Consider the following 15,540-nt stretch of genomic DNA (forward strand, 5'->3'; position numbering starts at 1 on the left):
AAAAACCCTCAATGTCCTCAGCTCAGCTGACAGAGAAATCACTAAGAATACCTATTTCAGGAAGTCTTCTTCCCAGCTCTTACATAAAAGAAAAATCTCGTATTTCATTCTAATATAATGTTATTAAAAGTATCAGGTTCTTGGATAGACATTCATTACACAAACTATGTGAGACTTCTTTCTTGCCTCCCTATGTACTAAACAAAAGACTCCCACATCCTGCTCAAGAAATTATAATATTGGAATCGGTGAGAGTTAAATAGAAGTAATATTTATAGGATAGAGCTAGGCTCAATATAACAAAAGCAAAACTCAAATTTAGGAGTACAAATGCAGAACTTTCACAAGCACAAGATTAAAATCCAAACTAAAACTAACTAAAGAATCCTCAACTTTAATCATAATAAACTGCTATTGATGACTGAAGTCAAACATCATCCCATAGAAAAATTCAGTACAAGATTAGTTCAATATTTCTATAGCATGCAATAATGGTTGAAATCATCTACCCAGGCTTAAACTGGGGATGAAGCAAACAAATCAAAGGGCCTGAAATTGAAGACTTATTATGAAACACTACAGGTGTGTAAAACTTCAATAACCAGGTAAGTATTCAAAAAGCAAGCTTTGTTTTGAAAACAAGATAAGAACTCAAAGAAGTGGAACCAAAATGAAAAAATAGGAAGTTTCCTAAGATTTCAGTACAGTAATTTAAGCTTACATTCTATTTACCAGTTACAGGAATCACTGAATATGACCTACTCTATGAGGGGAAGATGATTATAGCGGGAATACAAGGCTTTACTTAACAGACGGCTGCAGAAGGTAAAAGAAAAATCTCCAGCCACAAGACAGTAGTATGTTTTCAGGCTTCAGAGCAAAGTGATTCGATCACTTGTCACAGCCAGAAGTAAGTTTGATCTATGTTCTGAAAAAGCATTTGGTTGAACACTGATCTGATCACAGTGAAAGAACAGACAGAATGGCTATTTTAAAAAACAAAAAAAATTAAGCTAGGCTCTTCCAAATTAAACAAAAAAACCTTAAGCATTAAGTTTATCATTAGTTACTAGTACTAAGCTGATTATCTAACAGTCTCTTTCCCAAATACTTTTTAATTTTAATTAACATTATGCTAAAATATGCTGCTTCATTACAAATTACCATCATCATAGCTCCTAGAAAGAACTGTAATCATAATCATACTCTTACGAGACTGGTAAATCTCAGTTGCACCTACCCAGAAACAAAACTGTTTTAAGCAGAAGGTGAATCAAATCCACACAATTCTAGGAACTGCTCAGAAGGTGGCAGTCTGCAACAATTAAAACTGCACTAACTCCTGAACTATCTCACTGATATGAGATTGATCAAATCACTAACAATCAAGCAGCACAGTACAAGTAATTTACACTGAATTAATTTTTTGTCCCATTTGAAAAGCATACAAAAACTAGTGCTCACTTGAAAATTAGCATTCTGCTTGTGTGATACTGATATTTTGACTTGGTCTTCCCAGTGAGCCACCCCATGTCCGTTTTTCTCAAAAAACAGCTTGAACAAGTATGTCCAGCATGAGTTTAGGAAGAATTTTCTCCAATTTTTCTCCAGCACTGGGCCATGTTACTTAGAGATGAGGTGGAATAACCATCCTTGGATGTTTTCAGGATTCATTTACACAAAGATACAGTTGACCTGAACTATTAGCATTGGCAAGAGACCCAAGAAGGGCTCAGTGACTTAAGGAAGTCTCTGTCAATCATCATTTTTACACATCTACAGACAGTCTGAATGCACAGACTTGCTGTGCAAGAGAAATTAAGTTTGAAATAGATCAATTAATCATAACCCACACTGGTAAGGATGACATTTCCCCCAAATGTCACCAAAAATATTGTTTACATACCAACGAAAATTTCCTATGATACTGATGGTCTGGTCTGCATCAGAAACCCAAGTGATGGGTCGCTGAACTACCACCTGTCGGAGTGTGAAAACATGATCTCCTGGGTCAGAACCATTTATGAAGTACTCAAATACACCTGTCTGATCTGCAAAATTTGGAGCTTCGCTGAAAGTTGGATTACCTGTTCAGAGAATAAAACGCATATCAAAACCAAAACGTTATTTTTCTTCTGTCTACTCACTCTTGCTTTCAGAAATTTCCTCTGAAGATATTCTCCAGACTTCTTACTCTATCAAAGTACAGACTCCAAAACTGAAGTTTTCGTAGTTGGAAGCAGGCCAGTTTTCATAATCACATGAACAAAGTAAATTACCTTCCATCTTCCTTCACAAAAACTAGTTCACTATATTTGAGCTGTATCTTTTGCATCAAAGAACTGTAGCAGCCACCCAATTAAGAGCTAGAATTAAATACATTTCCTTACAAGTGAGGTATACACCTGTAAGTTAACAGAGAAACTGGAATAAATAAGCAAAAATAAAACACATTCAGATTACTTTGTACCTCCCAGACCAGAGGACTCAAATACCACAGTTACAGCCTTTCTACATTGAGACTGTACCTGTGTGTAAATTAAGATTTCAACAGAGAATTCTGACTTACGAATATTGAAGTCATCTTTGTAATTTGAAGGAAAGGGCTGAGGTGGGGGAGGCTCTGGGCAACTACATTTCCGCCCTGTCTTGAGTGTGGTTAAAGTGTAGACTTCATCCACATCTAGGTCTATAGAAAAGCTTCCCCTCCAGACCTGGAATTAAAGAAAGCTCAAGCTGCAAAAATCAAACAACTAAATAACAAAATACCCAAGTTTCTGAGTTAAAGGACATTCTCTAAAGACTGATTTGAGGCAAAAATCTCATCTTCTTGCCTCAGTGTTTAATGTCTCCAAATTACTTTTGAAAACTACTTCCCCCAATCTCTTCATTACACCAAGGTAAGTTTTTATACAGCTAGTAAAGCTATAGTCAAACAGAGCTTAATTATACAGTTCAGGCAAAGGCAAGAAGTTTCAGCAACAGGGAAAAACACCAGAAGTTACAGAGAGACTGCTGGGAATATCCTGTCGTGGGTAGTACTTCAGTCGTATTAGGCATAGCGCTCTTTGTTTTTGAGAAAAGTTACTTTAACATTAAACAGTTTGAGGAAGTACTTTTTTTTTTTAAGTAAGTTTGTGATGAACGTCCCATATAATCACATTCTTACTGCTTTGAGTAGTACAAAAAGTTATCCCAACAGAGGCTCTTTTCTCAAAAACATTTCTTCTAAATGCACCCAGTGAACACACATATTCCAAAGGTTTGACAATGAATGTGGGCGGAGAGGCCAGAAAATTAGAATGTTACCACCTTTGGGCCAGAGAAATACTACAACTATCACCTTGCAAATCCTTCCGCAGCAGGAACTCCAGTGCTAATCTGGAATAATGCTAACGCCCAGCATATGAGCATGAATAAAGTTAGGTTTAACAAATAATGCTTGGGTATACTATACTGACATTTTATTGCATTTCAAAAGCACAGGCTGAAAATTCAGTAAGGTAGACCCGAAAATGGAAAAAGGACATCCACATGCATCACTATCACAATGGGATCACTTAATTTCATTACTTTCAAAGTATATATCTACTAGAAAGCAGTAATGTTTCAGCCCTACAAAACAAACTGTATCACCAGCCTACTCAGCAATTATCTTTATGAACACACGCGGAATACCATCAAGCTTCTCTCTGAAGAGCCAAGTACAAGTTACCTTAGATTGCCTTATGTGATTCTACTTTTTACTTCGTAATCCTACATTGCAAAACAAAGAAAAGCATCTTTTTTGCACTTCCATTTCTTAAAAATAATAATACAAAAGATTAATAAAACTAATCAACTTACATCTAAAGGATGGAGTTGCTTGAATAAAATAGAGTTTGCAGATTCAAAATCAAGCCTTGAATACCACACTTGAAGGGTTTTCACCAAATACTACAATGAAATGTAACACAAAATTAAAAAAAAAACACAATTCTAATATTGACCTCAAGAAATATCAGTCCTTTATTGGTGTATAACTTCTGTTATTTTAGAGCTGTTGATCTCATTAGCAGTCACCACTCTATTCTGCTAGCCATAACATACTTTATATTTTTGTAGATTATATGTCAATAAACCTACATTATACAGTCAGCTGCAGTTATTTTCCTGGAAAGGAACTACTGACAACTAGAAAGGTCATGATATCATGACCATGCTAGCCAGGTAACCTACATCAGAAGGTTAAAGCACTCAGCCTTGACATAAATCCCAAGGTAAAATCCAACTGTGTATCTGCTCCAGGGAATTTTTTCTTCAATATACATATTATTAGACCAGGAGGATAGTAACTCTACAAGTTCAGTTATGATATTATGTCTTATGGTGAAAGCAGAAGTAGAATGTTTAAAACTTTGGCAGGTATATAACAGCCTATAGTACTGGAAGTACAGAATTTTGATCTCTTGCTACCCTACTATATTATCTTGTGTGCATTTGTCTCTGGATAGCTTTCCCCCCCCAAAAAAATATGTCCCCCCCCCGCGTCCCCCTGTCCCCAGGCGCTGGAGCTGGACGCCATGGGCAGCCACCACTGGCGGGTGCAGGGCTGCAGCGCCGTGGGGGGGCACAGGCTGCTGGCGGGCATCGACTGGCTGCTGGACGACATCGCCGCCCGCGTCTTCACCGCTGACTGAGGGACCCCCCCCCCCCCCCCAAAAAAATAATAGGGGGACCCCCCCCCCCAAACAAGGAGTCGTCCCCCAAAAGAAGGAACCTGCCACCGGAACCGGGAAGCTCACCCGAAACCAGGGACTTGCCCCAAAACTTGGAACCCCCCCCCAATAAAATCCTGGACCCTCCCCCCAAAAAAAAGGTCACCCCCCTTGCAAGAGTAATCAAATGTATTCATTCAATGTCTACTTACAAAAGACCCTCTGAGGTAGAAAGTTGCTCTCTGAGGTGACACATTGAAATGAGGCAGTGGAGGCCTGATACATTGAGAGTGATTATGAGTCTGAAGAAAAAAAGAAAAGGAATATACATTACTGGAATTCATCACATCCCAATATTCATGAAACACAGGATAAGTTTAAATGAAAAAAACAAATAGTTGCAAATTGGTCCTGTGTTATTTCATTAACTTGATGATGATTGTTAGTACACAAACTTAATTTTATTGGGAATACTGCTTTAAGAAAAACACGTGGATTTAATTTCCTCCCACGGTGTATCATGAAATTAAGGCTAATTTGTGATATAAAAATTATATACAAAGTTTAGATAGAAAAAAGGATTTGTAGCAGTCTAACAAGGCTATAAAAGTATCATAGAGCATATTCACAGATATTAAACTACGTAAATCAGAACAGGCTCTTTGTAAGAAAATGTTCCTTTTATCTATCCTACTTTGTTGGAATTGCTGATGTACATTACCATAGTTTCAATTATGATGGTGAGGTTTCCTAGGCCATCTGTCAGAGCTACAAAACTGCCACCTCCTTCCAAGTGTCCGTCAACTTGCAAGTATGACCAGCCTGGTTGAGTAAATTGTGTTGTGTGCGCTAAGACAAAACAGATCAAAAATCAGAAGAAAACAATTAAGTCTTAATAAAAATATAACATCCATTTCTAGTCTGAATTAAATTTCTTGCACAAGAAAAAGGTGATTTGGGGAAGGAAGTAATGGAATTTCAAAAAGAAATTCTACCTATACAAGAAAATTAAGAAATTGTACTAAAACACAATTAAAAACATCAGCTCTGTGACAGATAAAGCAGTTAAAACAAGATGTTAGCAATTACTTTAACAAGAAGGAGAAAAAACCAAACTTATCATAGAATGGTTTGGGTTGGAAGGGACCTTAAAGATCATCTAATTCCAACCTCCTGTCATGGGCAGGGACGCCTCCCACTAGACCAGGTTGCCCAAAGCCCCATCCAACCTGGCCTTGATTGCTTCCAGGAATAGGGTATCCACTTCTCTGGGCAACCTGTTCTGGTGCCTCATCACCCTCAGAATAAAGAATTTCTTCCTAATATCTAATCTAAATCTACCCTTTCTTAGTTTAAAACCATTACCCCTTGCCCTATCACTACAATCCCAGACAAAAAGCCCCTCCTCAACTCTCCCGTTATGTAAGGTCTCCCCAGAGCCTTCTCTTCTCCAGGCTGGACAACCCCAACTCTCTCAGCCTGTCTTCACAGGAGAGGTGCTCCAGCCCCTTGATCATCTCTGTGGCCCTCCTCTGGGCTCATTTTAATACTTCCACATCCTTCCTGTGCTGGGAGCCCCAGAGCTGAACGCAGCACTCCAGGTAGGGTCTCACGAGAGCAGAGCAGAGGGGGAGAATCACTTCCCTCGCCCTGCTGGCCATGCTGCTTTTGATGCAGCCCAGGATACGGCTGGTTTTCAGGGCTGCAAGTGCACCTTACTGGGTCATGTTGAGCTTCTCATCAACCAACACCCACTACATGTCACTAAATAAATCAATCGTACATGTAATATGAATATTCACCACAGTTCAGATTTTCCCCCACTTCTATAAAAAATAAACCAGGAAACAGTTAAGCCAGATAAAGTACAGAAGGGCATCTCCTTGAGGAATAACTACATAGGTAGAGTTTTCAGCATGCAAGACAGTACCAAAGACATATATGACCTAGATCACGAAAATCCAGACAACATGGAAACAGGAACAGCTGTGCAGTTGTTCTGAACTGTTCATATGACAGTATAGCCATTTTTTCTAACATTTTTACATATACTAGTAATTAGCAAAAGAATAAAAGTTAAGGCATTTGTCTTGATCCTTCTTTACAGAATTGTATATGCCACTAGCTTTGTGGAACTGTGGCAAAGGCAGCAAAAGATTACAGAAGGACTACAGAGTAACCAGTGAATCATGTTTTCATAAGATAAAGCATAAAAGCATTCCCCTTTTTCTAATGCACAAGGAAACACTGAGTTTAACAGACCAAGAAACTCAGGCAGTACAAGAGTACTAAAGTTCTTTGTTCTATTTCCTCAAATTGAAAGGTAATAAATGTCTACTTAAGGATGAAAAAACAAGAGTGAAAAAGAATAGGGAAGTACACTAATCTCTACAGGCACACTAACCCTTACAAGTATTTCAGATCAAACAACTTTAATAGCAATAAGAGGCAGTAGCTTATACATTTCTGCATGATCTAAAGGTCAAACATTAAGATTTCCCTTGCTATTAAGATCTCTGCTTTCTATTGAAAGAAGCCTTTTTTTTTCCTTTAAGGTATTCATAAGACTTTCCACAAAGTTAGTTTAATTTGGTGAAAAAAAGTACATAGAAAAAAGACTAAACAAATAAAGGCCTCAGACAATACAGTTACACAAGCCTTTTACCTGTAATCCAGATAGGCGCTTCTACTTTGTAATGGCCACTCCATGGCTCTTGTGCTGTCATTAATCCACATCGACCAAAGGGCAAGTCTTCATAATAGCTAGCCACTAAATTCCAAGCAATGGTTCTGGAAAAATAGGTTTGTTTTGTTTACTCATATGGATTGTATTAGATTAAATTAGTACAAGAATTTATTCTTCTTTTTCTCCAGGACACATTCAAAAAACTTCCCATCTCAGCCCAAAAAAAATAAAAAGTTTCCCAGGCAAAAAAAAAATATATATATATCTTTACAGCAAAAGGAGAGGGGGAGCGAAAAAAAAAAACAAAACACTACTACAACAACAACCACCCCACAGGAAAGAAAAATAAAACAAATCTTCCAGAGTTGAAAACTTCATGCTAAACCACCGATACGTTTCCTAGCTCTATCACCATGAAAAGATGCACATTAAAAGAAATGTGCACCTGAGACTCCATTCATACTTGCTAACCACATCAGCTGAGAGAAAATTCAAAATAAAAACTGAAGTTGTCAGAGTTTACAATTTTTATTAGCTTTTTTGGTTGTCTGGTTGTTGTTTGTGGTGGTGGTGTTTTGACGGTTTTGGGTTTGTTTGTTTAAGCCCTGATAAGTATAATCCTCCTTTTATCCACATAAATAAAGGACAGATAACTCTAACCAGCCATCGCCCAGGATTTAAGAAATTGTCAGGACATTGACTAGGTTAATTTTCTCATGTCTTCTGATTTTTGAGTATCAGTGAGTATCTGTTGCTATGACCTTAAGATCTATGCAGCCATAGGCATGCAAAATAAAGTTTAATAAAGGAGTTTCAGAGAAAACAAAAGCTGGTGTGTGATTTTGCTTTTATATAAATGAGGGCATAGAGCTCATATTCTAAACTCACTGCCTTAGATTTATCACATGATATATGCATTTCAGGAGAGATTCTGAAGTGCTCCAAAAACACACTCATAAAATAAACAACTCCAGATGTAAACTCAGCTTCCTCACGGTAAAATTTTGCCTAGATGCAGCACAAGGCAACAGGAATGTAGGGAACTCAAGCTCAAAGGAAATGAGTAACAGAAAGATTAGCCTCCCTTCATCAGGGAGACTTGATTTTCAATATAAAAGCCAAGATAATTGCAATATTGATTATATGGATTTGGAACTGTACTATAATTTCTGAATAATTTCTGACTGCTACATTTCAAAACAAATGGGGCTTATATAATTTCAAAGAGCTTGGAAAAAGAAGAAAACACAACAGGAAAAGACTTATCCCTAAATGAAATACTGAAGAGCATGAGAGTCGAGAGACAATTGACTAGTCAGGAATTCACAGAGGAAATAGTTATGTGGTAGAAATTTTCAACTCTCAGAGGGAAACAAGATTCACAGAAGACAGTCAACTCAATAAGTTTCCCTTTAGAAGTATGCAAGTGCTTTCCGCTGTGCTCCATTTCAAGCATTTCAGACAAAAACATTTCTCTTTATTAATCCAAAAATAAGTTACATAAAAGCTAAAAGTTTTGAAATGATTTTGCTTAGACCCTGATGCCTCCATTTTCTTTAATCAGACTTTTTTTTTTTAATGTTAGTAGTTGCTTCACTGAAAACAAAATATATTTCCCATTCTGTTCTAAAACTGACTTACATAATTACCCACTAAGTAGAACAAAAATTTTCTTCCAGATTTCAGTTTGGCATGAAGGTGTACAGACTACAGAAAGAAATATCAAAAGACTACAGTAAATTTTAGAATGGATTCTCAGAAAGCAGCTGTATGGAAAAAAAATAGGTAATAAAATACTTTTCTACTACTTTTAAATGAAGACAAACAACCTGATAAAGACCCTAAGAAACATGCAGCTAGATTAGCTTTATTATGTTATTTTCCTCCTGTGTTTTTCAGGTTGTAAGTTCTTAAGAACATTCTGTTTTTAAAAAGTATCACCAGCATCTCAAAGACAGACGAACTCCACTGCATAAACCAATGGATACATGTGGAACTGTAATGACTAAGAATGCATTAAAATTTGTGGGACTTTACCCCAGAGAGAGGTTAAGACAGTAAACTTCACACCTTAGTATATTTGAACTGGGACTGACAGAGGAGAAAGTTTCAGTTTACCTAATCCCTTAACATAGCAGATGGATATGTTATATGGTACTTTAGACAATTCTTACATATGAAGTTCCAAAAGCAAGCAACAGTGTACTACACTTACGAGGTCATGTTTCCATTCACATAGTTTTGGTTTAGGATCCGAGCCCAACAGCCTGCACCTACTTCATCGTTGAAAGTACTATAATCTTCTGAAGACCACAGTTTCTTCTGCGTTAATAAGGCATTTGGCACTGTTTTTGTTCCAGGATAGTGAGCCCTACACAGTATTTTAAAAAAGAAAGAACACTTCTCACAAAAAGAAAAATCAAAGCCTGGAAGTACAAACAGTAGCAATAATTCCCCTCTTCCAAATTTAAATCAAAAAACAAACTTTCATTGGAATAATATTAATGGAATAAAAAACCTGGAACAAGAGAGGTCTGTAATACATCATATCTTACGTATTTGCATCAGTACAAGATTAAAACATTACCTTCATAAGTAAGCCTAACTTAAAATACATTGTGTAATGTCTGCAGCTAGCTGAAGCAAAGCTTTATCCTGAAATTAAGCTTGATAACTTGTATGAGTAATTGTATTATGCTAAGAGAAATACATGCTACTTTGTACTACGTTAGACAAAACTTTAAATAACTAAGTCAACAGCAACATACAGTACTAGGCATTATTCTAAAAACTTCATGGCATTAATGTCTTAATGCACCTGAACATGAACTTAGCTCATTCTTTTCAACAAATTTAGCTTTCAAACAGGCATTTTGGGTGGACTATAAGAGCTCAAGAGGCATAAACCAAAAATAACTGAAATATGATGAAAGCTAGTTTTCTTTGCGAAGCCTTTCTTACTTGAGTACATATACTTCCTCCCAAATAAAGACTACTGATCATATTCAATCGAATCAATTCACTATGGCAAATTAGCCTGGCTGAAATAAAAACTTGCAGAAATCATGATCATTCCCCTCAGTTAGGGCACACATTGAACACACTAAATGCATACGTTAAAATGAACCATCAGCACTGGAAAGGAAAGCATAAAGATTTCCTTTACTACTAGGCTGAAACTTGACAAATTTATCAATTTGTGAGTCAGGGACAAAAGAAATAATTTTTCTATATTGATTGTTGGTTTTAACTATTTTCTCCCTATTGGACAGTTGGCCTTTTCCCATTGTTGTAGTCTTTCATACCTTGCTTCACTAATGATAATATAACAGATAGTCAAGATTTTAACTACATCCTTGTACAGATTAGCAAACATTTTCCCTTTAGCTTGGAAACACAAATATTACCTTAGTACCAAGAAGTTTTTTCCTAATGGTGTAAAACATGTAGCTTGCAAAAACAAGGCAGAAAATGAGAAGATTTGTATTCCTACACTCCATGTCCTGAAGAACTTTTTATTAGACAGTCAATAAAAAAAAACGTATTTTACCCAAATTTGGGGGAGGGGTGGGGGGGTGGGGTTAAGAGCTTTACATAAAATTACACAGGAACAAAGTAGAGCTCCATTTTCCTGCACATAGCAATATACCAAAGGAGAGGAGAGAGGAGGGAAGAAAAAAAGTCAGGTTAGAAATAGCAGGTTTTTTCCACTGTCTTTCTTATATATCTGTACAAGGTTGTAAAAATTAAACCTAAAAAAAAAAGACTATATAACACCATCACTGCAACAGAGCTTTGCAAAAAAGCACTAGCTACAAAAACCTCAAAATCTAGTTCTCAGCATCTCTAGAAAAAATACAATTTGTCAGCTAACATCACTTTTATTCCTGCTTTTCATTCTTATTCTGAATGTAGGCCTGGAAGCAACAGGGGGACAGTTTGAATTTGCACTAGCGCACACATCATACATTCTATTGTGGAAAAACAAGATGTTGTGACGTCACTCCGGGGTTGTTAACTTGTACATAATTAGTTTTGACCAACTTCTTTAAAAGGCTTGGTTTTCTGTGACACTTATGTTTACCCAAATGCCTATTTAAAACAGATCTAGTTAAGAACACTAATGATTCTAATCAAAAAGACTGAGTTGTCACCTAATAGCATTCTGAATTTGTATTAGGTAAAAAATGAAAGCTGTTCTCGAACTCGCTGACACACTGTAAAATCTTTGTTTTCTTTCCATTAACAGCAGGAAAAGGGGGAATCTTTTTCATTAACAGCAGGAAAAGGGGGAATCTTTTTCAACATGGAGAGTCAGAATAGCTTGGTCTCTAACAGTACAACATACAAAATTGAACTAAGCTGTTTACATTGTTCTACAAACAAGTAACACATCAAAAGTACTATGAATAAGCACGGAATTTGCAAGCCCATCTTTGAAAAACATTTTTCCCAAGAGTTGCAATGTAATTTAAATCTGTATGAGTAATGCTTGTTTAATTCATTCTATTTCATTTCACTGGTAAAATTAATGCAGCTGTAATAGCTCTGAAAAGCTGTTAGGAAATATCACATTATAAAGGGCTTTGGTGACCTGGGTCATTCTTGTGTGGGTGAACATTATTAATGGCTTTACAGTGTCTCTTCAGGGCTCTCCCTCATTTCTAGCCATTGCAGTATCTTTAAGATGAAGTCTGGATGCAAATAGTGCAAAATAACAAAAGCAGTAGCTTTAACTAATTTTCCCTCCAGCTTCTCTGATGTGAGACCTCAGAGATCACAAATCAAGCTACAAAGCCAAAATTAGTTTTTTTGTATAGTCACGTCAAATCCTGGGTAATAAATATTTTTTGTAATTTCAAATTAAAAAGAACCCCAACAATATTTTTGAAAAATCCTGCGTTGGTATGTGCACCACAGAATGCCCAGGAGCCAATTGATTATCCTTCACACAAAAGAGTCTATTTCAACTCCCTGTTAAGACTGCATCAGGGTAAGGACTCTAAAACTTGTATTTCTAACACAGAGTTAAGCAACTACAGCTTACTGAAATAGCACAAAAATAACAGAGCTTCTGGAATTAACACTGAGTGCATACTGGATCTGCCAAAAAAAAGCAGAAAGGAATCATGCTATGTTGCAATCATGGTAACTACAGTGCGTTCGTATCTGGTCAGAGTGAGTTGATAATTGCTTTTGTTTATTGACCCACACACAATCCAAGACCTCACCTGCAAGAAATTGTTAGGATATTTTTTATTGTTCAGAATGAGAGGAGGGGTTGTTTTTTTGGAATACAGACTCTTATCAGTGTTTGGAAGGAAAGCCTTCATTCCTCTACCTCTGTAGGTCAAATATATAAACATGAACGAAAGACTCAAGTTGAAGCAGGAACAGCCCCATTTGAAGCATGTGACTAGGTCAGCCAAGTTCATGGAACCTAATAATTAAAGTTTAGACCTTCTGTAAAAGAAGTTAATGAGCAAATCTTACATGTATTTGTATTCAGAAGTCAGTAATCAGCTTCAAATTTAGCGTAATGCTTCACAAAACATTATCATCATGTGACAAAACCCAGAACTAGAGAAACAAGTCAGCTGATTTCATACTTCCCAAACATAAGGCTCCCATCATAACGAAACAGAAAACTGAGAAGATGTATATATTTTTTGTTATAATAATCAAAGCACCAATTCAATTCTGACTCGCACCAGCTTCTTTAACAACAGAGTGATGCAAGTCAGTAATACAAGGTTGTATATAAAGTTGTAAAGTTCAAACACTTTTTGTACGTCAAATACAGGAACCAAACTAACTCTCAGGAAAAAAGGGTTTTCCAAAACCCCTTCAAGTCATCAAATGCACAGCCACAGCCAATTGGAGTCTTGCACATGATAGGAGACTCCTGATTCAATTAAAGCATTTAAACTGTGACCAGGACAACAGCTCATCTGACATGATGTGGGTTAGTAAGAAAGATTACAGTACCAAACCTTTCACTGCAGGTAAGAATACAGAGAGGTAAAGCTTTGGTTATGCCATTCGAAAAGAAGCAATATGAACACAAACTTTGAAAAATCCACCAAGAAACGAAAAAAGAGAACCCCCTACCCAATGACATCGACCACGTCGCGGAGCTCAGAGTCAAGCAGCAAGACAAAGGAAATGGGCTCCCACAGTCTATCGCTGGCTATGATCCTCACCTGCTGCAGTCCATGTTTATCCAATGTGTACCTCAACAGCTTGGAAAAAAAAAGAAAAAAATAGGAGAGCAAAGAACAGAGAGAAGGGACAAAAAAATGTTTTTCAAATTGTCAGAAGTTTATCTTGGGAAAGGCAGCATCTCCTTCAGCACCGTTTGAACACACTTCAGAAAAAACATATCGTGTTTCAATTCTTGTTCTTGCAACTGGGACAAAAACTGTTACACCAAACAAAACGTAACAAACAGATTGTCAAGCACAGACTGCCTTCAAAGGAGGACGTATCTTCTTCTGCCATGCCAAACCCCAAAGTACATGACAAAAGGCAAAGTGAAAAACATTTGGTTCTTGTTTTCTCACACACACAAAACTGCAGATGAAGTTAGAGGCAGACAAAGCCTTGCAAATTTCATGCAAGATACTCTACTTGCAGAGCAGCCACTTCAATGTTACAATGCAGAGGGTTAGGCTACGAGAGCCACGTACAGCAGGGCAAGGACAGCTGAATGTTAACTGTCAAAGCTTTGCAAAAGCCAAGCAAACGTTTAATTAAAAGGAGTTGATTCTGCCTTTCCTCCCTTCTAATCCACTGTTTCAGTTTAACGGTGAAGCAACACACAAGTGAGATCAGCTCTTCCTAAACACAACCAACAGAAGAAACGAGAAAAACCCCAGACACACACACCGTATTTCTCAACTGCATTTTATTTCAAGCTTTATAATTGCAACCAACGTATACTTCCCAAGACACATTTTAGGGCCTTGAAAATTACTGAAAGAAGTCTAAAATCTCACATAAGACCAAGGTTAACAACGTAGTTTCTTGAAATCTGGAAGGCCCCTAACCAGCATTTGTTGTGCTTGCAATTCAAGTAACATCGAATGCCTGACAGCTCTCAAACTTGATATATTGTAGAAACACATACAGAAGCGTCTCTAACAATTCTACCTTCTAGTTCTACCTACAAGAAACAGTGCTGCAAGATTATTTTCTATAGATGAGAAAGTGAACTAACTTATCTTCAGTCTGAAACATCAAGATTTCCTGCCCCTTAAGGTTCTTAAGAAACCTGTCTGAACTCAATGTTAATGTTTTATTTGCATTGTATTTTCCTGTTATATCTTGTATTAGAATAAGGCAATATTTGGTTCACAGACTTAACATACATATCAAGACTAAAGCATTTTGTAATTAGGGTGCGTTCCTGATAACTAAAGAAAGGCAGTTGGAATCCTGGCTTCAAGAAGGAGGATCTGAGGAACTACTGGCCTGTCGAACTCTCCTCCCTGGGAATGTTAGAGAGGATCACCCTGGAAGCCATTTCCAAGCACATGAAAGACAAGAAGATGACTGGGAACAGCAGCACGATTTACCAAGGGCAAATGATACCTGATAAACCCGACTGCTTTCTGTGACAATACGACTACCTGTGTGGCCAAGGTAAAATCAGTGGATGTCATTATGGCTTGCCTTTAGCAAGGTCTCCCACCAAGCTGGGCAGTCCAACCAGGTAATGATTACTCATGACGTCCCCACAGGCTAATACAGGGCCAATACTGTTTGATAACTTTATAACAACAACAAAAAAAAAATCAGGAAGTTCACAGGCTATATGTTGAAAAGAAGGGCTGCTATTTACGAGAATCTAAACAGACTGGGAGAAAAAAAACAGGCTGATGGGAACCTTGTCAAGCTCAACAAATGCAAACAAAAAGTCCTGCACCTGAGACAGAATAATCCCCTGCAACAGTACAGGCTGGCAACTGATGGAAGACTGGAAAATTCAACTAGGTATAAAAACTAAAACGTAAGGGGGAAAAGAGATTAAAGGTAAAAGAACAGGAGCAAAGTCAAAAACGTAGAATAAGTTTCCCAAATGGGTTGTGAAGATATTCAAACTCAACTAGGAAGCCTCAGTGCTATGAGCTAACTGCACCTGCTTCACACAGGGAG

General features: G+C 37.2%; 1 protein-coding gene across 2 annotated transcripts in view; it reads right to left on the reverse strand.

Moving 5' to 3' along the window:
• Positions 1-15,540, reverse strand: part of GALC (galactosylceramidase) — a 40,105-nt gene that overhangs the window by 5,983 nt on the left and 18,582 nt on the right. The window contains exons 7-14 of one of the 2 annotated variants that reach the window (XM_035539296.2): positions 13,495-13,625; positions 9,599-9,754; positions 7,363-7,487; positions 5,419-5,546; positions 4,910-4,999; positions 3,847-3,936; positions 2,570-2,714; positions 1,907-2,087 (exon numbers count right to left, since the gene is read on the reverse strand). In XM_035539296.2, the coding sequence (XP_035395189.1) occupies positions 1,907-2,087; positions 2,570-2,714; positions 3,847-3,936; positions 4,910-4,999; positions 5,419-5,546; positions 7,363-7,487; positions 9,599-9,754; positions 13,495-13,625 (1,046 nt within the window). The remainder of the gene's footprint in view (positions 1-1,906; positions 2,088-2,569; positions 2,715-3,846; positions 3,937-4,909; positions 5,000-5,418; positions 5,547-7,362; positions 7,488-9,598; positions 9,755-13,494; positions 13,626-15,540) is intronic. The other variant, XM_035539297.2, reaches the window with a different exon arrangement.

This window comes from Cygnus atratus, chromosome 5 (assembly GCF_013377495.2).
Source record: "Cygnus atratus isolate AKBS03 ecotype Queensland, Australia chromosome 5, CAtr_DNAZoo_HiC_assembly, whole genome shotgun sequence".
Taxonomy (NCBI): Eukaryota; Metazoa; Chordata; class Aves; order Anseriformes; family Anatidae; genus Cygnus; species Cygnus atratus.